General features: G+C 42.4%; 1 protein-coding gene across 1 annotated transcript in view; it reads right to left on the bottom strand.

Annotated features, from left to right (window-relative positions):
• Positions 1–20,671, bottom strand: part of LOC129327704 (E3 ubiquitin-protein ligase TRIM7-like) — a 35,271-nt gene extending 14,600 nt beyond the window's left edge. The window contains exons 1-11 of the mRNA XM_054976458.1: positions 20,427–20,671; positions 20,176–20,285; positions 19,209–19,556; positions 18,488–18,766; positions 17,355–17,459; positions 16,893–16,913; positions 14,962–14,994; positions 12,185–12,691; positions 11,225–11,298; positions 1,207–1,623; positions 218–313 (exon numbers count right to left, since the gene is read on the bottom strand). Of these exons, the coding sequence (XP_054832433.1) occupies positions 218–313; positions 1,207–1,623; positions 11,225–11,298; positions 12,185–12,691; positions 14,962–14,994; positions 16,893–16,913; positions 17,355–17,459; positions 18,488–18,766; positions 19,209–19,556; positions 20,176–20,242 (1,947 nt within the window). The 5' untranslated portion in view covers positions 20,243–20,285; positions 20,427–20,671. The remainder of the gene's footprint in view (positions 1–217; positions 314–1,206; positions 1,624–11,224; positions 11,299–12,184; positions 12,692–14,961; positions 14,995–16,892; positions 16,914–17,354; positions 17,460–18,487; positions 18,767–19,208; positions 19,557–20,175; positions 20,286–20,426) is intronic.
• Between the last annotated feature and the right edge of the window lie 405 nt (positions 20,672–21,076).

Below are 21,076 nucleotides of genomic sequence, written 5' to 3'. Positions count from 1 at the left end.
AAAGGAGTGCTGAAGACAGGGGGACAGACCAAGATGGTTGGCTGGTGGGTAGGAAAGAGAGAAGGAAGCAAGAAAAGGGGAGAGGCTATGGGGACTTTCAGAAAAGGGAATGAGGAAATAGTGTGGAAGGGAAAAATGAAATCCCCCCACAAGTACTTGTGGGTCCCTTGCTTGTTAACTCCCGAGTGGACTCCTTTGAAATTGCTGTTGTACCTACCAGTAGATCCTGGGTTGGCTTCTCTAACTCTGATTTATGTGACAAAATCTCCTCTCTGTCTTCTTTCAGCACTTGAAGATAATGCTGCAGTTTACCCTAAAAAGACATAAATGCACTTTTTAAAAGACCATTATTTTTTCTTCACATATTGCCCAGTTACCATAAATAAAGAACTCATATTTACAGTCTAAGCTGCCACAGCATAGAATGGAAGAGAAGCACCTGTGCTTCTCTTCCATTAGGACCTTTGAACCTTTAGCATTAGGACCTTTGATCCTTTAGCATCAAAGGTCAGGGAATGTGCATGACTGGGGGGTGGGGAGAGATGAGTTACTCCAGGTATCTCCTATAACAGATGGAGTTTTTGTGGCAATGGCATGGCAAAGAAGAAATGTTTTCCCTTAGGAGGATTGTGGAGTTCCAAATACAGATGGGGGAGTGGCAGTGAACACCCACTCCCCACACTATTTTCCTCTCTCAAGAATGCTCTCCATTTTCAGGCTACTCTAAGAAACTGGAGGAGGGAAGAGCCAGAAACAATATGTTTTGTCCTTGAAGGAGTTAAACCCCTCACCCCATGCTGTGCACGCACATGTAACGTGGGCTGTTTTCCAGGACCAAATTATACCTCAGAAATTCCAGGAAAAAAATGCCAGTGTTATCATTTGAACCATCCTAAATGTAGACAAAATTGAGAAACTCTATGTATGAACATATCAACATGGGAAAGGAGCATGGAAAGGGCCAGTACAGGTTTAGTCATGCTCTAACCTCTTGATTTAGCGTTAGCAGGAACCAGTGAATTCAGACAGATTTCCAGTTCTTCCAAAGTACCCCTCTCAGAAAATAATTTCCATAGAATAGGACTCTATTTATAGAAAACTGACTTTCCCCTCAGTGACCCCTCCCCCACCCCAGACTGACCCTCTTTTTAGAATCAGGGAATTGAGGGGTTTCCCCCATAAATCACTTCAGTCACTACAAATTACCCGGTAAACCTGAGCAGCCTCCTCTATGGGAACCACACTGTGATTTTTATGCGCCTTGGACCTGTCACACACCACACAAATGGGAGTCTGGTCATGTTCACAGAAGAGTTTCAGGGGCTCCCGGTGTTTCTGACACAAGTCTCCAGTTTCATTTGCCCGCTTGTTGCTGAACTGTTTGGCGAGGTCCACAATGTTCCACAGATGTCTGTTGGGATGAAGGTTTTTCCAGGGAAAGGGTCTTCTGCACTGTGGGCAGGGAATGGCTTTGAAAGGTGACCCTTCGCAGCATTGTGTGATGCAGTTTCGGCAAAAATTGTGCCCACAGTTTATGACCATCACTGGATCCTGAAAATAATCCAGACAGATGGAACAGGTGGCTTCATCCTGGAGAAATTTTTCTGGATTTGGAGTAGCCATTCAGTGTCTTCTTCTGATAAAGAAGAGGAACAAAGTTTTAGTCTCATTTCTGTTGCTTTCAGCAGAGGAAGTTTCCCTTTGTAAACATCAGAAAATGGGTGCCTCACCAAAGACCAAATTAAAAGTCTGAAGAGGGAAAAAATGAGAAGCAAGAATGCAAGATGTGTGAAGAGTTCCTCTAGAAAGTTTATGGAAGCCAAGAAGCCCACTGTGTTCAACAAAAGGTCAGCCAAATTATTGAAGGATGACCTGTGTGCTCCTTCTCTACGCTTTGGAAAAAACTCTATTTTATTTACTTATGTCATGTATAGTCCGCCTTTCTCACTGAAGGAGGTTTACACAGTATGAGATTAGTACTGTCAGTATCAGGAACATTTCCATAAACAATGTTATAGGGTACAGAGATACAAGTTCACAAAGACAGCATTAGTAGGCCTCCAATACAACATAGTGGTGAGGTCTATGGTTCCTAACTCATTACTGGATTATTTGAGATCCCCTCCCTACAATACAGCCCTCCTATTTGAGTGAAAAGCCTTTTTGATTAATTCAGTTTTGCATCGTTTGTGGATATATTCACATGTGCTTTAAAAATCATTATTCCACACCAAAAAAATCAACCCTGACAAGAAGATTTTAGGCACCAGAAAGAAATCCTATTGTCTTTATAAGGCTTACTCCCAAATATGTAGAGTCCAGTAGCACCTTTAAGACTAACCAACTTTACTGTAGCATAAGCTTTCGAGAATCACAGTTCTCTTCGTCAGATGCGTCCAAATATGTGTGCACAAAATCCAGTCAAGCCATAATATGTAGCTTCATTCAACTGGGTTGTTCTCAAATTGCCTGGGCCTAGCACACGTGCCTTCACCACTTAAAAAAAAAATCTCACATACCTTTACCAGTAATTCGGCAAACAAGAATGCGAACGATTGCTTTGTCCACCGCAAAACGAGGCGAGAACTCTTTCAAGACTTCTATCTTTTCATCCCAGCTATTAAGGAATCGTTTTCCTTGTTATCTTCCGCTGAATTTGACGGGGGTTGGGATCATTGCACTGCCCTCCCCCTTCCAGAAACCCCTCCCCCCAGGCACCGACACCCACCCCCTCCTCTTCCCCGCGTCTTCCTCTTCTCCCCTCCCCCACCTTTCCCCTGTATTTTCTTAATTGCTTCGCATTCTCCTTATCTCCGACCCTGAGTAGCCACATTGCAAAACGCACGCTGCACCCCCACCTTACGGTCTTCAACCCGCGCCCGGATCCGCTAGTTCTTCGCTATTGATGCAAAAAAGCCCAACAGGGAGACGAGCCACCTCCTAAATCGAAAGTACCGTTGCAAACCGAGCACACGGCTGACTCCTCCCCCTCCGGCTGTGTGCCCGCCCCTCGGCTGCTTCCTGGTCCGCGGCGATCCTCTGATAGAGCGATCAGGCATAAATCTGACCGTGGTAGCCAATAGGCGCGGAGACGAAATGCTTTTTGAACACGAATGTCAGAGAAATCGCTGTTTTAGTTTGTGGTTATTCGTCTCCTAAGTGAGTGCAATGACAGCTTGAGTGTTTCCTGTGCTCTCTTTGAGTCTGGCTGGTTTAAAGAGAAGTTTGTCGGGCTTTGTTGAGGCCCATGGCGTTTAATCGATGTATTGCCTCGTGGCCGAAAGGGATGGCTGTAACTTGAAACCAGCACCAGTTCAAGCAAGATCAAGATGGGTAGCCATGTTAGTCTGTCTGTAGCAACAGAAAAGAGCAAGAGTCCAGTAGCATCTATAAGACTAATAAAATTTGTGGTAGGGTATGAGCTTTGGTGAGCTGTGACTAGGGTTACCAGCCTCCAGGTGGTGGCTGGAGATCTCCAGGAATTTCAACAGCTCTCCAGGCAACAGAGATCAGTTCCCCTGAAGAAAATGGCTGCTTTGGAGTCTGAATTCTATGGCAATATTTCCTGCTATCCTCTCCAAAACCCACCCTCTCCAGGCTCCACCCTCCCAAATTTCCAGGAATTTCCCTGCCTGTAGCTGACAACTCTAGCTGTGGCTGATTTTGTTAGTCTTATAGGTGCTACTGGACTCTTGCCCTTTTCTAACACGCAGTGCAGGCTTGGCCAGGACTCACCGTAATGACCTGAACCATTTTCCTTTCCCAAAACTTTAAACAAAAAAAAAATTAATGGAACATCCAGCTCAAGGAAGAAACTGAACTCAGAAGCTTGCACGCTATTCTGTGGTTGGCCCTAAGAACATAGTATGTGGGTTGTATTCTGTTTGTGTGATGTTATCACTGTCCACCAGATGTTTGGGCTGGAATTTTTCTGTCCTTCACTGACTGCTTTTATCCAAGAATCTAGGAATCAGTTAGGTATCACCTTTGTATGTGCCATGTTCCAAGTAGTTTGCAACTGTCCAGTTGTTATCCAGTCTATGCCAATGTTGCCTAGATGTTTAGTTAGTCCTTTTGGAATCTATTCTCATTATCTCTGTTGTCCCCAGTTGTTGTAGGCTGGTAGCCATGTTAGTCTGCAGTAGAACAGCAATGTTTGAGTCCAATGGCCCCTTAGAGACCATCAAGATTTTCAGGCCCTGTGCTTTCAAGAGTCAGAGCTCACTGCTTCAGACACCAGTAGGAATGGAAATCCCTGAGCTTTTCTGTCCCAGTGGAAAGGTGGGAGGGTGGAGGGACCTGGCAACCCTATGGTGTCGCCTTTACATCATGACACCCCCACCATCTGTGTGTTTTAAATCATTCACTCCTGTGTTCAACATCTTGTAAATAAAAGCTATTCTGGTTTCTGTTTTAACCCTGGCTGGCCTGAAGTTGTTGGCTGAGGGGAAATAAAACACGTACACATACTTCAAGCATTCTGGTCACAACCAATGGGCCTAATTTTAACTAAATGGTGGCAGAATGTAGAGGGAGTAAATACTGAGCTCCCTCTCCCTGGTAGCCCTGTGCAGTAGCTGGATGAGGTGGTAGTGAATATATAGAGCTGGTTGCCTCTCTGGTGGAGCCTATGGGAAGAGGAGAGAGAGGGGCCCCATGTGTGGATTTGGGTCAGGGCTCTCTACCTAATAAAAAGAAGTTAGACAGGTGTTGTATTATGGCTGCCTTTAACTACCTGTGAAGCTCTAAACCTGTGCATAGAGGCTTATGGTGGGTGGCAGTGTGTATGGAGTTACATCTTGTTACCAATCCTCAGAGATGCAGTGGAAGAATTTTTTTTAAGACAGCATTGCACACTAGAAAATGAAACTGTATGCTTTTACCATAGAGTATCTGGTAATTCTTAGAGTGATGTGACATCACAATGCCTGCAAATCCAGCTCACACACATACCCGTGTCCCGGCCCCACAAGTTCCCAGAAGCTACCAAGCACACCCAGGCATGGCTTGACAACTCTACCTATAGCACATACCAAACTCTGACAAAATTCCTTCCTTTCATGAGTGTCTGGCCATCATTTTGGTTGCTCTTTTTGGTGCCATCTTTGCTGAACAAAAATGGTCAAACTCTTGTAAAGGTCCAGACAGTCACAAGAGTTTGGAAAGCGCTATAGGACATGTGTAGTTTGCCATGTTTATTTTAAAGAAGAAGATGCCTGAGAAGGAAGGAAAGGGGCTTTTACAGACCTAGCTCTCACTCAGAGGAATGTGGGGGAGAGGTGGTGGTGAAGAGTTTAAAAGTAAAGGCAGCTGGCTTCAGGCAACACTATGGATTGTTGGTACAGGCTCTGGTACTATGTTTGTAAATAAAGTAAACACTGCAAAATTCCTGTATCTCCAGTGCTCTCTTATCCAAAGGAAACAACCTAGATGTGCTGGATCTAGGAGATCTCAACACTCAGGGAAGTTGGGAGCATGCAAATCCAAATAGCTATCATGCACTTTCCAACTAGTACTGATTACTATGAGGTACAAAATAGAATAACACAATAATAAATAAATACACTGGGAAGTTGAGCAGATAATTTGCCTTTACTCCTCTGGGTTCCCCCACCCATTAACTGATTATTAACCATGAATGGGTGCAAATGGGAGAGATTGAGGTTCAAGCCTGTCCCACAAATTTCCCAGCAGAAGGCAGCACCCCTTCCTCTGTGAGCAAAGTTACAAGAGACAAATTACACAAGGACATGCACCTGAAGGGAGTTGCAATGTTAGGGTTTGTTCATTTCAGCTTCACTTCCCAGAAGGGCCTTAATTTTGGCTTCACCTCCTAGAAGGGAAGGTGAAACTGACAGAGCTTTAGGGAGGCAAAGAGGAAATTAACAAACTCTCTGAGGAGCTATCTTCCCCTGGCTCTGTAGAGAGGGGGAATTGATAAAGCCTTCAGATCTCTTTTAAAACTGGCTAACATGGCAACTTCCTTCATGTGCATGTGTAATTTGTCTCTTGAGCTTGGCTCTGGGTTTCAAGGTTTGGTGCACAAGATGGAGCCAATGGCCATAGACTGCCTCTGCTTCCTCTTGGTTTGGGCAACCTTTGAGCACAACAGGTAAGATCACAGCAGAAGCACTCCCCCCCATTTCCTCTTCTATTCTTGCTTCCTTCGTTTCCTCTTTTGCTTTCTCTAGGCGTGGTAGCCCCACTGTGAAAGATGTGTCTTGCAGTTTTCAGAAAGGAATGTGACCTTTGAATGGTTCTTTATTTTTGCTTTCCTTCTCTCAACCACACCTTTACTCAAGTATCTCTCTAGCACATGGTAATGATATTGCAAATAATAATTAAAACATTACAGATTAAAACCAGGATAAAGCCCTCAAATAACTCCCCCCACCCTTAAAAGATGTCTGTTGTTCATACCCTTTCAAAAGCCCTGGCAACAAGCAGCTCTTGTAGGGTTGTGTGGTGTTTTGCAACTCTGTTCCTTTCCTCCAGGCTAGCTTTTTAGACTGAGTCCACACCTGAATATTGTGTGGGTGAGATCAAAGAGAAAGAAAGTTGCTGCAGCTCTACACAGAGAAAGAATCTGAGTTATTAACTGTGCTCTTGTTTGAAACGATGCTGCTTCCTTATTCTAATGCCTAGCATTAAGGACATAACAGGTTACCAACCTCCAAGTAGAACCTGAAGATCTCCAGATTATAGAGATTAGTTCCCCTGGAGAAAACAACTGCTTCAGAGAGTGGAGTCTAAAGCATTATACCCTACGGAGGTCCCTCCATCCCCAAACCCCACCATCCCCAGGCTCCACCCCCAGGAACATATGTCAGGAGATGAAGAGCTTTAACAGTCACAACCAACGCCTTGCACTGAACTTGGGGAAAAAACTGGCAGGCCATGAAAACTGGCAGGATCTTCAGGGGGACAGAGACCCAAGAAACTGACTATGGCCGTTTCCAGACGGCCCCCCGCCTCGCGAAACGTCGCGCGTCGTCGCGCGTCGTTGCGCAGAAAACGCGAAATATCGCGTTTTCTCGCGCGAGTTTTGCGCGACGTCGCGCAAAACTCGCGCGAGAAAACGCGATATTTCGCGTTTTCTGCGCGACGACGCGCGACGACGCGCGACGTTTCGCGAGGCGGGGGGCCGTCTGGAAACGGCCATTGGGCAACATTACAATTTCACTTCTGGGTACATACTTGGAAGCAACGTCACAGCATTGGGTGACATTCTAGGAGTTCCCTAAATCTCTATGGGTTTTGTCATAGAAATTTGGGGAATTCCTAGAATGTCATGCAATGCTGTGACATCTCTTCCAGGAACATACCTGTAAGTGACACTATGGTATCACCTGATGCCAATGTCTCCCTCCCCCCCCCCTTTGATCCTGCTCCTCCACCAGCAGCAGCAGGAGTTTGGAGAATGGGAGTGGGAGGTTGGCTGCAATACCGCCTTCAGTAACGGGTAATCTGGTATCCCTAGCCTAAGGCCACCCAGTGAGCTTCCATGACAGGGTGCAGTTTTTTAAAGAGCCCAGACCCAACTCAGATTTCTGTAGCCATACAGCAGTTAAAAAATAAATGGCTGTTTAAAAAAAAGGAGAGTCCAACTGCCCCAGAATGCCTCTGTGTGGGAGGAGGGGCTCCTCCCTCCTCTCTCAAGCTTTTTCCTCCAAGTCAAAATAGCATGGGGGAGTCCCCCCTCCCTGTTTTTGTATGGCCCAAAAGACAAATAAGTGAATACTAGTTTAAATCAAACCTGAATTCTCTTTAGAAGTTAAAATGACAAAACTGAGACTATCGTACTTTGGTCACATCATGAGAAGACAAAATTCTCTGGAAAAGTCAATAATGCTAGGAAAAGTGGAAAGCAGTAGGAAAAGAGGAATACAAGATGGTTTGATTCAATAAAAGAAGCCACATCGTCTAATTTGTAGGGTCTGTTAATGATACGACATTTTGGAAATCTTTCTTTCATTCATAGGGTTGCCATAGGTTAGAGGCGACTTGATGGCACATAACACAATATTCTTTAGTTAAATCCCAAGCTTTAATGAAGCATCACCTTCGGATAAAACTCATTCATGATTGTTTGACAGCAAAATCACAGCTGATTATATTGCCACCCCCCCATTCTGAGCGCTGTTGCTGTTGCTCCTTCTACTCCTCTTTTCATTTCATTTTTAATTTAAATTATTAGATTTCTTGCCACCGTGCCCAAGCGGGCTTTCATTAAGATTCAAGGTGGATTACAAAATATGAACAACAATTCAGTCAGAAGGCTAAAACTCCCAATAAACTATACAGTAGGACAACAAAAAGTGTCTGAGGCATGACATAACGGAATGAAGAAAGGGAGTTTTAAAAAGTAAAGGGATGTTGTACAGGGCTTTTTTTCAGTGGGAACGCAGTGGAACGGAGTTCCGGAACCTCTTGAAAATGGTCACATGGCTGGTGGCCCCGCCCCCTGTTCTCCAGACAGAGGGGAGTTTAGATTGCCCTCTGCGCCAAGGCGCAGCCACCAGCCATGTGACTATTTTCTCCGAGGGCAACCCACTGAGTTCCACCACCTCTTTTCCCAGAAAAAAGCCCTGATGTTGTAGTAGCATAGGAAGTGATATGTACAATAAACAATGCAATAGACTACAATACAATGCATATAGAAGTGATCTCCTGAGCTGCTCCATTAAATTATGGTTCTAATCCCTTTAAAAATGCCATCTTGAACATTTCTGTTTTGCACTTTCTGCAGAATGACAGAAGTGTAGGGCCGTTTCCAGATGGCTTACCTGGCTCCGGAACATCGCACCATGTTGCGAGGAAAACGTGAAATATCATGTGACTTCGTGCAAAATGTATTTATGGAAGTATTTATGAATTAATAGCACCTTGCACTTTCAATTGCTCTTAATAATTACAAATTATCAACTAATTGTTAACCTGTTTCCTGTGGGTGTGATTTCCCTCTGTGATTGACAGCTTGTTACAGGAACGGCCAATTTTGTCAGTTTCACCACCTGGAGGCTGGCAACCCTACAATTTACCCATCTGCATGATGGCACTTTCAGAAAGCTTCACTCAGATCAGCAAAACTGTCATAGCAGGAGAGGCAGTCTGGCAGGTATGTGAGTCCAAGGTCGGATTGCCATCCTTCAGGCGGTAGCTAGAGATCTCCCGGAATTACAACTAAGCTCCAGGTCACAGAGATCAGTTCCCCTGGTGTTGTGTATTGGGCTGAACTAGGCCAAACTAGGCCTCTAAGATAATTGCTATATTGAATGTATTTACTGTTACACACTGAGCTTCAGGTTATGCCTGCAATTCCCATTGGTTACATTTGCCTGCACTTCACTATCATTGGTTACATTTGTCTGCACATTCATTGGGTACTTTCTGGGGGCAGCAGCCAATCGGTCCTCTCCAATAAAGACCAATCAGTGGCCTGCCTATCTTATACATTGTATATAGTTCATGCAAATGATGGTATTGTAAAGTACACGTTCTTATTGGTTACTGGCTATTTTCAAGGTGGGGTTTAATCTGTATATTTTGAGGGCTTCTGTTCAGCTTCATTGTTCTGTGTAGTGTCATCTAGTGAGTAGTGTCTGCTGTCATCTGCCTGTTCTGGCTTGCAATAAAGAACATTGTTTTGGCTGAAATCACTCTGGGTTGCAATCATTCTGAACTCAAGGCTCAGTATACAATACTTGGAGAAAATGGCTGCTTTGAAGGGTGAACACTATGGCATTATACCTCACTGAGGCCCCTCCCCAAACCCCACCCTTTCCAGGCTCCATCCCCCAAATCTCCAGGAATTTCCAAACTGGGACCTGACAACCCTAGTCCAAGGCCATTAAGGGCTTTGTAGGTGATGGCCAAAACTCTGAACCTAGTAACTGATCAGTAACCAATGGAGTGTCTGCACAGTGGGTGTGACTTGCATAGGCCGCTTCACGCTTGACAGTAGCTGGGCAGCAGCGTTCTGTACCAACTGGAGTTTCCACATTTTCACTGAGGGCAGATGAACATAGAGTGTATTACAAAAATCTAGCCTCAGGGTAGTCATAACATAGTTCAACATGGCCAGATATGCCTGGTGAAGTGAAGATAAAAGAATGCCTTTTTGGTAACTGCCTTACTGACTCAGACTGTTGATCCAACAAGTCTAATTAGACTGGAGCAGCTCTCCAGGGTCTAAGGAAGAGTTCTTTCACATCACCAGCTACCCAATACTTTTAACTGGAAATGCCAGGGATTGAAGCAGAGACTTTCTGTATGCCAAGCCAACGCCAAGCTGATGACCTATTACTGAGTGAGAGAACAGTGACTTGCCTAAGGTGGCGCTGCATCCAGGACTTTTGATTCACAACCCACATGCTTAGTTTTGATGACATGACATTGTCTCTTTGATAGTGGTGATACATCTGGAATCCAATTTAAGGATATGAGGGATCTTTATTAGTACAATACTAAAAGCTGCTCAGCCCCGAAGCAAGTATATTTTGAAGAACTACCAGCTAGAAAAACAGAAATAGCAGCCAATGGCCCTAGCTATAGAAGATTCCAGCTGTCTAGCCATTATCTTTCTGTACATAAAGATTCCTACATAAAGATTTCCAGCTTGATAGAGGTGCTAACATTGCTTACAGAGTTCAGCAAACTGCAACACATTAATACTGTAGAGGGAAAGAGGTTTATGAGCAGGTTACTATTCTGTGTTATTGTTTGGAGTGACTGAAACATGGTGGTTTTAAGTAAATAAGTACTTGGGCCTGCCTCAAAAGAGGGGTCAGAAAGTAAGTATACCAATGGTTAGATAAATGGTCACAGTATAAAGCTAGATGGAACTAAATTGATGAAAGGGCAGGAGTCTACCAAAGGGACAGAAGGATCCAAAGAATACCAGTGGGGCATAAATGAAGTGAAATAAATCAATTTCCTTCTTTTCAAACTGGTACCCTGTTTAAATGCAGTAGTAATATGTTACTTTGCACCTACCTATACCATTTCCCACAAGTGTTCAGTGCTGACAACACAGGCTAGATGTGAAGCGAAGTAGTTGCAATTGGGGTGGGGCTGTGGCTCTTTGGTATGGCATCTGCTTTGTATGCAGAAAGTCCTGAGTCCAATTCTTGGCATATCCAGTTAAAAGGTTCTAGCAGGAGGTGATGTGAAAGACCTCAGCCTGAGAACCTGGAGCACCGCAGCCAGAGCAAGCGATACTGACCTTGATGGACCAAGTGCCTGATTCGGTAGAAGGCAGCTTCATGCATTCACAGGGCAGTGCATAAGCCTCCAACACTGGTGGTCAAGAAGACAGAAGGCTAAAAGCCAAGCTAAACATGGCTAAGATTTGCATATAAAATGATTATATGATTTGCATATAAAAAGGGAGAGGTCTTAGTGTAACAAATAAGAACAGTGCAAGGGATAGAAGCGTTGAGACCTCCCCCTTAAGCTTTATCTCTTTCTCCAACTGCTTGTGTCTGTTCTCTGCTCTCTTCTGATAAAGGAGCCAGGAAGAGAGAAAAGCACTCTGCTCCCAGAAGGTACAAGATCATAATTTGACAACAAAAAGGGAGAGAAAGTTGGTCGCTCTAGTGTACCTTTGTCTTGTGTTATGAACGGCACCCTGGACCATAGCTAGCTTTCCCTGTCCAGTGAATTTTCAAAGAACAGAAGAAAAAAAGACAAGGTTTTCCTCATAATCAACAAGAACTTCAATTGCCAAGTATGTGTGTCACTGTGCATTTTACTATCTACGAATTGTTAGCATCTGAAATGTCAGCACCCCCAACTTCATAATCAACCCTTTCCTTGAATAAATAAAACCTTCCTTAGTGTACCTTAAGCATAATAAGGGGGAAATTGTCGGGGAGGATACTGAATGGGCAAGGCTGAGGAAGTGAGGAAGTTAAGAGTTTGGAGTGCTATCATATTTTGAATGCACCAGCCTTCATTCCTCATTTTTTAAGCTAGAAAATGTCCCTATTCCAAAAAAGTGTCCATTCTTTCAGTGCAAGCTGTAAGGTCTCAAATCAATCAAAATGGCTGCTTTTCAAAAACTGCTTAGATGTGACAATCAATGTCCCGGGTAAGGAATTGCACCCAGTAGCCCCTCCCTGGTTATAGGCTCTGTTTTGTCAAGTTTCTCTGTCAACCCAGACACAAGAAAAGCCTCAGGGGCAAAGTGTAAGCCAGCATCCTACCCCGACATGAAGGAAAGGGAAGACTCTCTCCCCATTGAGAGGAGCTAGACGGAAGGTGAAGATGGGGGTCTTGTGACTGACATCATGAAATGCCACCTGCTCCATCTCATAGTCCAAATAAATCCCAAGCTTCCGGGGGCTCTTCCTCAGAGATAGAGGCGTCTCTGGAACAGTGAGAGCTTGGTATTGGACCCGGCACTTTTCTACAGCCCAGATCCCTTCTTTGGGGTCAAGGGTAAGCCGCCCTTTTCTTCTCACAGAGTCTCTGGCCACCCCCACTGCCCAGTACCCCTCCTCCCCCACCTCCACTTCCCAGTAATGTCTCCCTGAGGAAAACCCCTCACTCCCCAACACACAACGTTCCATGTCGAATCTTTTAGGGTTGTCAGGCAGTCTGTGCCACATGAAGCCTTGGATTACATTCTTCTGGTCTGCAGACAGGATGAGGTCATGGTTCGCGGTTTCTGGATCCAAGGTTATGTTTGCTACCAGATGTGGGAGGGGAGAGAGAGAGAAGAAAGAAATGAAAATGTAATCTTTGCAGTGATGCAGCTAGAGAGATCATAGCAAAAGGAGAGAGAGAAAAGCTGTACTGGAATGCTGAGTCAAAGGAGCATCCAGCATCACTATGACTTCCAGGGCTTCGTTTTTAAACGAAGAGAAAAGTCTCTTACACCAAGCCATTGTTCCATCTAGCGTAGTATTGTTTCTCTGTCCAGAGAATTTTCCAACACTTGCTGTTTGTCTTTTAACTGGAGACACCAGAGACAGAACATAGAGCCTCTTTCTGTGTTCAAGGTATGTATTGTACTACTGAGCCTTGGCTGCTATCCTTTGACTCGCTCCTAGGGACTGTGCTCTCCACCAAATGCTCCTTTGCCTATTCTATGGTGCCTGTCACTCAAGCACTGATGAAATTTGAATTCATCCTGCATAGAATTGCTTTGCTTCACGTGTTTCAGAGCCTCGTCCATCATACTAACTGACTCATTTTTGTGGAGACTTTTCCATATGAAGAAACCTTCCAGGAGATACGTTTCATCTTATTGTATTTTGTAATATTGCTAGACTTAAAAATAATTGGACATTACCTGTTACAGAAAATATTTTTCTAGTTTGATTTATATGGTTTTTAGTAGGGTTTGAAGGAAATGAATGTTTATTAGTGTTGTTGTTGTTATTAATGTCATTTATAGTCCACCTTTCTCACTGAGACTCAAGGCGAATGACACAGTGTGAGATGAGTACAGTCAATATTAAGGACATTTCCATAAACAAAGCCATAGGGTAAATAAACACAAGTTTACAAAGACATAGCATTAGCAGGAATCCAATACAGAGTTGAAGCAATGCTGAAACAGAATATAAGCAATTCTAGAACTGACATTAAACAACATGGAGCACAGGTAGCTTCAAGGAGCACATATTTAAGGCAACAGATAGTATGTAAGGCGACATAATGGTGAAGTCTATGGTCCCTAACTCATTGGCAAAGCATTTGAGACCCCTTCCCTACAATACAAAAGCCTTTTTGAATAATTTGGTTTTGCATATGATATATATATATGAATTTAGTAGACTAAGAAATAAACCTTTTTGCTAGAATACATATACAAACAACTGTATGTATGCAGAGCTCTCTCCACGCAGTTGGAAGTCCTGTAAAAAAAGAGCTCTGGATCATGCAGAGAGATCAATATGCTTGCTGCTATAATTCTGCTCTCTCCGCTGGCTTTATTCATTCTGCCCACACTGAAGATCTGAAAAGGGTATAATCTTCAATGTAATGAGGTGAGGGTACTGTTTTCAAGTGGGGGATCTGGGGTGTTTATAGCAAGCTATGCAATTTTTATTTATTTATTTTAAAAAAGATAGGACTCATTGCTGCAGGAACAGCAAGTGTTCATATTGATCTTCACTCTTATAATTCATAAAATGGCATAAACATTGTGTTTGCATGGAGCTGCATTGTTCATCTCTAGTAATGTTACTGGCAGCATTCAAGAATACAGACTATATCCAACCATGTTCCACACAGCACTAATAACAGCTGAATATAATAGTTACAGAGAGTGAGATGACTTTTATTAGAGCCCATATGTTGGATCCTGAGGAAGTGAGCTTCCCCACCCCTCACAGCAGTGTTTTTTGAAATAGGACATCAAGATTCCTACACAAGCTAAGACTCTTGTCACATTTCTCACTCTGATCACATGAAATGTCTTTAATGCCTTCATGTTTGCTACTTTGGCAGCCCTATTTGGATGGAAGGACAGCATATAAATGTTTTAGATAGATAAATGGATGCTAAGTCATTTCACACAGTAAATACCTGATCTCACCACAAGAGTGCATTCAAATACAAGCTGAATCTCACAAAAATATTATGTGGTAAAAGTCACCCCTGTTGTGGTAACTTTACTGCATCAAAAATCAATGTGAAAAAAGCTTAGAGAAAAGATTATTAAGTTTGGGTTTAATAGAATATATGAGATACTAAGTAGTTAAGTAATAAGATAGACAAAGGGTGGGAAAACTGTTGGAAGTCAAGCAAAGGGGGGGAGGAAAGGGAGGGGGTTAGAAGTAGATTCATAAGGGGGTAATGCATGTCTTGAATGATAATATAATCTAATCCAATAAAAATTTTAAAAAAAAATCAATGTGAAAAATGTCTTTATAGGGAGTAGCAATAACATGCATGGCTAAAGTAATTAAATTAATACATAACAGTAAAGAAAGTTGTAGAGCAATTTACCTTTCTCTATTGGCATCACCATATTCCTCCACCCTAAAAGCAAGCATATAAATAAAAGTTAACACTCCTATGAAAATATGAATCTTGGCTTAATATTAATAATGATGACAACCACAACCCTCATCATCATCACAGAAGGAGGAGTTAGTCAAAGGCTGATTGTCATCTTTCTTGTTGATGTGTTAAAATCACCACAACGTGATTTTTCTATAGTATAAGAAAGCAAGCGACAACAATACATTCCTGTATCACTGACAGGATACATCAAAAGAAAAGTTACTGTGCTAAAATTGGACACATCACTATGTAGAAATGTCATGGAAGTGAAGATAATAATAGGCTGGAGGCTCCCAAGAAATCGTGGGGTGGGGTGGGGGGAGATTGGAAATTCATACCTCCACATATTCAACTAGTTTCTGTAAATTCTCAGATCGCTGCAGGACTAATTCCCTGCCCTTAAGCTTTCACTGTTTTCAACATTCTGTGCATTCAGCACTCGCCAGTCTGTGGTCTGTGTGCGTGCTGGGGAGAAAGTATCTTTTTCTTTTGATTAAAATACAAAATCATGGGGGTTTTTCCCCTGGCAGTGCCTCTCTGGAGAGTCCCCTGATTATGGTGAAAGCCCTACTTTATTGGTGGGTGACCTGGTTTTTCGCTTCTGCAATCACAACAGGCAAGGTGAGGGCAGATAATTTACTATGGGTGATGATATTAATAATTGTACAAGAAACGTTCATTTTAAAAAACACATCTGTTTCTCACAGACCCCTCTCCCATAATACAACATGAACTGGAGCTGAAATGCTATTTTGCCTAAATGCAATGTATTCTCCATGGGCAAGGCAAAAGAAATTTCCAGTTTCCCCTTGAAAAAGATTTGGTACTTTGGAAGCCAAAATCTTATTTTTCACATACCCCTTTTTAATTTCAGAAGGAATTTGAAAATCTTTTAAAGCATAATGTTTATTTTAATCCACTCTGAGGCCTGGTTTCAGCCATCAGATGTATTATTGTTGACTTTGATTGATGTTTATCTCAATGAATTTAGACTAACAGTGCAATTCTAAGTGGAGTTACAGCCTTCTAATCCCAATAAAGTCAATGGACTTGTAAGGGTATAACTCTGCGTATGTACCGTAAGACTTTTTCCATTTCTATCCTAAAGATCTGGGGCATGGCTCAATGGTAGAACTGCTGCTTGGCATGAATGCTATTGAATTGAATGCCCCAGGTTCAATTGCCAGCATCTCCAGTTAAACAGAACCGGGTAGTAGGTGATCTGAAAGACCTGTGAAAGCCTCTGCTAATTGGAGTAGATAAAACTGACCTTGATAAGCAGATGGTCTGATTCAATAAGACCACTTCATGTGCTCAGTGTCCATGCCTAACTTAGGGAGAGATCCTAAGCAGATCTACTTGGAAGCAAGTCCTATGTTATTCAATGGAGTTTACTCCCAAGAAAGTAGGCTTGCAGCCGGGCTTTTTTTCAGCTGGAACACGGTGGAACAGAGTTACAGAACCTCTTGAAAATGGTCACATGGCTGGTGGCGCCCCGCCCCCTGATCTCCAGACAGAGGAGAGTTTAGATTGCCTTCCGCACTGCTGGAGCAGCACGGAGGGCAATCTAAACTCCCCTGTGTGACCATTTTCGCCAAGGGCGATTAAAACTTTTAAAAACTCCCCCTTGTTCCAGCTGACCCAAAGTGATGTCATTGGCCCTGGGAGCATGCATGCACTTTGCGCGCTCACATGTGGTACCAGGGGCACCACCTCGCGCCAAGAGGTTCCCCCTCTGCTGGCAACCCACTGAGTTCCACCACCTCTTTTCCCGGAAAAAAAGTCCTGCTTGCAGCCTAGTTAAAATAAATAGGTTTCAGCTATGCATTAGATTGTGGTCAAAATGTTGTTTTTCTGAAAAGTGAGTCACTTACCAAGTTCTGCAGCAAGTGTTCCTAGAATGAAAAGAAAAGTGCAAGTATTCATTCTTGCCATGAGTTATTTGTAGGTAAGCCCTGAAAATTTCAATTACTCTTACACTAGAAAAAGATGGAGCAAGATTGCTGTCAAAATAATTATGACTACATAATAATTGAAATAATTATGATCATAGTAATCAAAATGTGCAGAATAATTTAAATAATAATAAATCAACAATTAGTGGCAGTGGGTTAGATTGGAGTTTAAATTGTAGAAAAATAGATTTAGTTAAAAATGGAAATGTTTTATTAAACATTTTAAATTTTCAGGACTATGGCTGACTTGTTTTCTGTGAAAAAAATGTTTTCCATATGTAAAACACTTGATATCATATCCTGTTGGGATTGTCACATGGATAAAGGTATACAGTTATTGCCAAATATTGCTTTCTTGCTGTTTTCTGTCATGATACTCACTGTTTATTTTAAACAGGTAAGGAATAGAGAGAGCCAAACCAAGCGAAACCACCAAGGAGATACACAGACCCACTATCCAGGGTGATGTATGGGGGAAAACGTCAACTGAAACACAACATAAAAAATAAACTGATATTTGGAAATCTGGATTTTGTAAAAAGGGGGCAAAAAGCTTTAAAATGTAACAGGCACCTTGAACAAAAGCAGAATTCAGCATGGTCTGTTGAATAATTTATTTTTTATTTATTTTACTTCATTAGAGGAGAAGCAGACTGGCAAAGGCAGCTGTTAACTTTCAGCCTGCGATTTCACACTAAATATGTAACATTATTATTAAATGTCCTGGTCCCAAGCCACAGGTAACAAAATATGCCATATAAACAACGCTCAGAACAAAGCAGCTTTATATGCATATTTATAACTAGGCGACCTACTTCTGATTGTCAAGCCCAAAGTTCCCTCTGTTCACAATAATTTAATACTGAATGAGCAGTTCTGCCTCCTACCAAAACAGTTTCCGCAACAGAGAACATCCCTTTTTGCTAAGTCTAGTCAAAATTAAATGTATAACTAGACATGCCATTTATATATATATGAAAAAGGGCTGGCTCTGCAATTTTTATTATTATATTTGTTTGTCTTTATTCCCTACTTGTTTCCCCAATGCGGACCCAGGGGGACTTTCAGCATCATTCCCCCTTTCTTATTTTATCATCAGAAAACAACTCTGTGGGGGTACGTTAGGATTAGAGAGAGAGAGAGAGAGAGAGAGAGGCTGGCCCAAGGTCACCCAGCACACTTCCCTATTAGAACAGAGACTCAAACCAGTTTCTCCCAAATCCTTGTCTGACATTCTAACCACAACACCAAGTTTCTCTCCAGCATGGCCAGCATTCGACTGTCCCAGAGTCATGTTCCTTGGCATTCATTCTCACACCAAATTCCATCTATCAAAATTGTAACCCAGTTGGAAGAGACCACGTTAGAACTCTTCGCCATCTTCATGAGGTTTACTTTCTAGAATAGTTTGGTATTCAGCAGCAACTCTGACTATCTCAGTATTCACCTTTGACTCCGCCTCAGTCAGTCACAGTATACTATAGAATAACTGACACTATTTGCTTGAAACTTACTTGCTATATGAATGGTTGATTCCTTTTCTTTGTTAAGAAGAATGTTCCTGACCACACAGGTTAAATTGTGATTTGAACTTTGTGTGACGATGATCTCATTGTGTACATCAAAGAGCCCATTATCCATCTGGAAATTTCTCTGAAACGAAGAAAGATGTTTCCCACTGGGGTCTCTCCAGAGCATCTTGGGTCTGGGGTACCAACCGCTGGACTGGCATACAGCTCGGATCCCTGCTTTTTTATAACCTTCAATGGAAATGACTGGAGCAGGACCCAATGCTAGATTTGGGACACAGAAAGAATTAAATTAATATGCAAATTCATTGTGTTATCAATCTGTTCAAAGGCTTTTTAAAAACCTATTCAAATAAACTACAAGATTAGTGTCTAGCAAGGTCTGTAGGGTTACCAACTCAGGCTTGGGAAATTCCTGGAGATTTGGGGGCAGTACCTGGGAAGGACATAGCTTGGAGAGGGAGCTCAATGGGCATGTAATGCCATAGAGTCTGCATTTAAAGCTGTTGTTTCTTTCAGGGAAACAGATCTTTGTAGTCTGTTGAAATCCCTGGAAAACTTCAGGCCCCACTGTGAGGTTAGTAATGCTAATAAGCAATTTCATCAGTTGTAACAGAGTTGGAAGAAACCCTTTTAGAACTCTTCACCACCCTCATGGAGTAATAAAAGAAGGAGTAAAACCACAGAGTTGTGTTTACTTACTCACCGGTTACTTTCACATCCCAGGAGGTTTCCTGATAGAAACTCCCATTGTTCACAGAACAATAGTATTCTCCTTCATCAAAAAGGCTGACATTAAAAATTCTCAAGTCAACCTTTCCCTCATCAATGCCATCTCTCAGAAACTGTGTCCTTCCTTGATATTTTACTTGCTGTCTTTCAGAATAATCTCTGCCACTCTGATAATAATGTACATATGAAGAGTTCTGCGAACGGAACCATTTTATCTCCATGTTCTGAACACTTGTCCTGGGGAACAGATGATAGCGTAGTACAACATCCTCACCCAAAGTGGCAGTAACTGGGGAAAGGGGTCCAGTCACTGTGAATTGGACTGTGATATGTATATGAGAAAAAAAACAGAGCAGATAATCACAAATAGCTACACAAACTACTTAATCAATATCAAATAGGGCTTACCTTTGGACAACATTTCTTATGGGGGAAGGGATATATAAATCTCTGAAATAAATATCTAAACCAGTTACTCCCAAATTGTATGCTGAGGCATACAGGAGTGCGCAAAAGTGATCTTGAAAAATTAAACCACCGTATTGGATACAGCCACTAGAGAGTTTCTGCAGAGTTTTGTCCGTAGAGTGCAATTCCCCCCTGCCCCCTTCTGTAACCACCCAAAATGTCCCCCCAAATCCTGCTCCTGAGGCTTCTACAGGAGCCAGGCAGGTTCTACTTGGACCTACTCCTATTCAGCGTTGCACGGTTGTTGCATCTCATGCCTTCAGATGACAGCCTGAATTCTGCAAAGCTTCATGCTACCAGAGACAGAGATTCTAGGTAGATCTCTGGTCTGATCCAATATGCTAATTCTTACAATTTTATTCACACTTTTATTTTTAGGAGACATTTTTATGTAAAAGTACTAATAGAGGAAAATAAAATATTTTAGCCAAGGACAACTGGATTGCTGTCAAAGTCCTCTATAGGGTTCTTACCTGGACCCATGTTGTTCACAGGGTGGGCAATGAAGGAAAGTATGAGAATGAACAGGAAGGAAGTCATTTTTGTATCACCGAAGAGGGCAGAAGTTTTCACTTTTCTTATCCTAATCACCAAAAAAATAAAACAAGCACCATAAAAAACAGAAATGTAATTACAGAAAAAGAGTTGTAAATAATGCTCTTTGGTTATGCTACATGGTCATCTGTTGTACAGTTATATACATAGTTATGATGTGTTCTTTTACCTTATAAGTGAAGAGGAACATTGTTACCGATATCTTGGATATCCTTTAGTTCTCTGTTCCTTTGAATTAAAGTAAATACTTGACTTTTCTTCTCTTCATTTTCACCGGGTTATAAGCCCTTCTTTCCCACAATTTTACAGCTGTATCTGAATCATCAATGAAAGGTCAGACAGTATCACAAAACAGGAGTCAGAAAATCACGCTCATGGTAGCTGGTCCTTATGCCAAATCTACCTAGGGAAGAACAAAGAGAAGAAAAACTTGTTCAGGAGCGCACATCCCCTTGTCCGATGTTAAGCTATTCTTCTAACATTCGCCATCCCTGTGAGCATTATCAATGGTCAACAGATGGGCTGCTCGAATTGGAAGGAGGCCAAGTTTCAAGTCAACGTCATTCAAGCTAATCAACAGCAGCCAGCCAGCCTCTTCCCCAAACATTCACAGCGTAAACTATTGAATAAATGGGGAGGGTTAGAATGTCAGACTAGAAACTGGGAGACCCAGGGTGGGTCACCATTCTGCCATGAATCTCTCTCTTGCATAGCCAACCTCATTGTGTTGTTGTGAGTTTAAAACGGAAGAGGGGGGGGAAATGTGTACATCGCTCCATGAAGGAAGGGTGTGGGAGAATGTACTCAAGGAACAGCTTA

This window comes from Eublepharis macularius, chromosome 4 (assembly GCF_028583425.1).
Source record: "Eublepharis macularius isolate TG4126 chromosome 4, MPM_Emac_v1.0, whole genome shotgun sequence".
NCBI lineage: Eukaryota > Metazoa > Chordata > Lepidosauria > Squamata > Eublepharidae > Eublepharis > Eublepharis macularius.
Note: the sequence above shows the minus strand (reverse complement) of the source record. Positions and strands in the feature narration are given on the sequence as shown.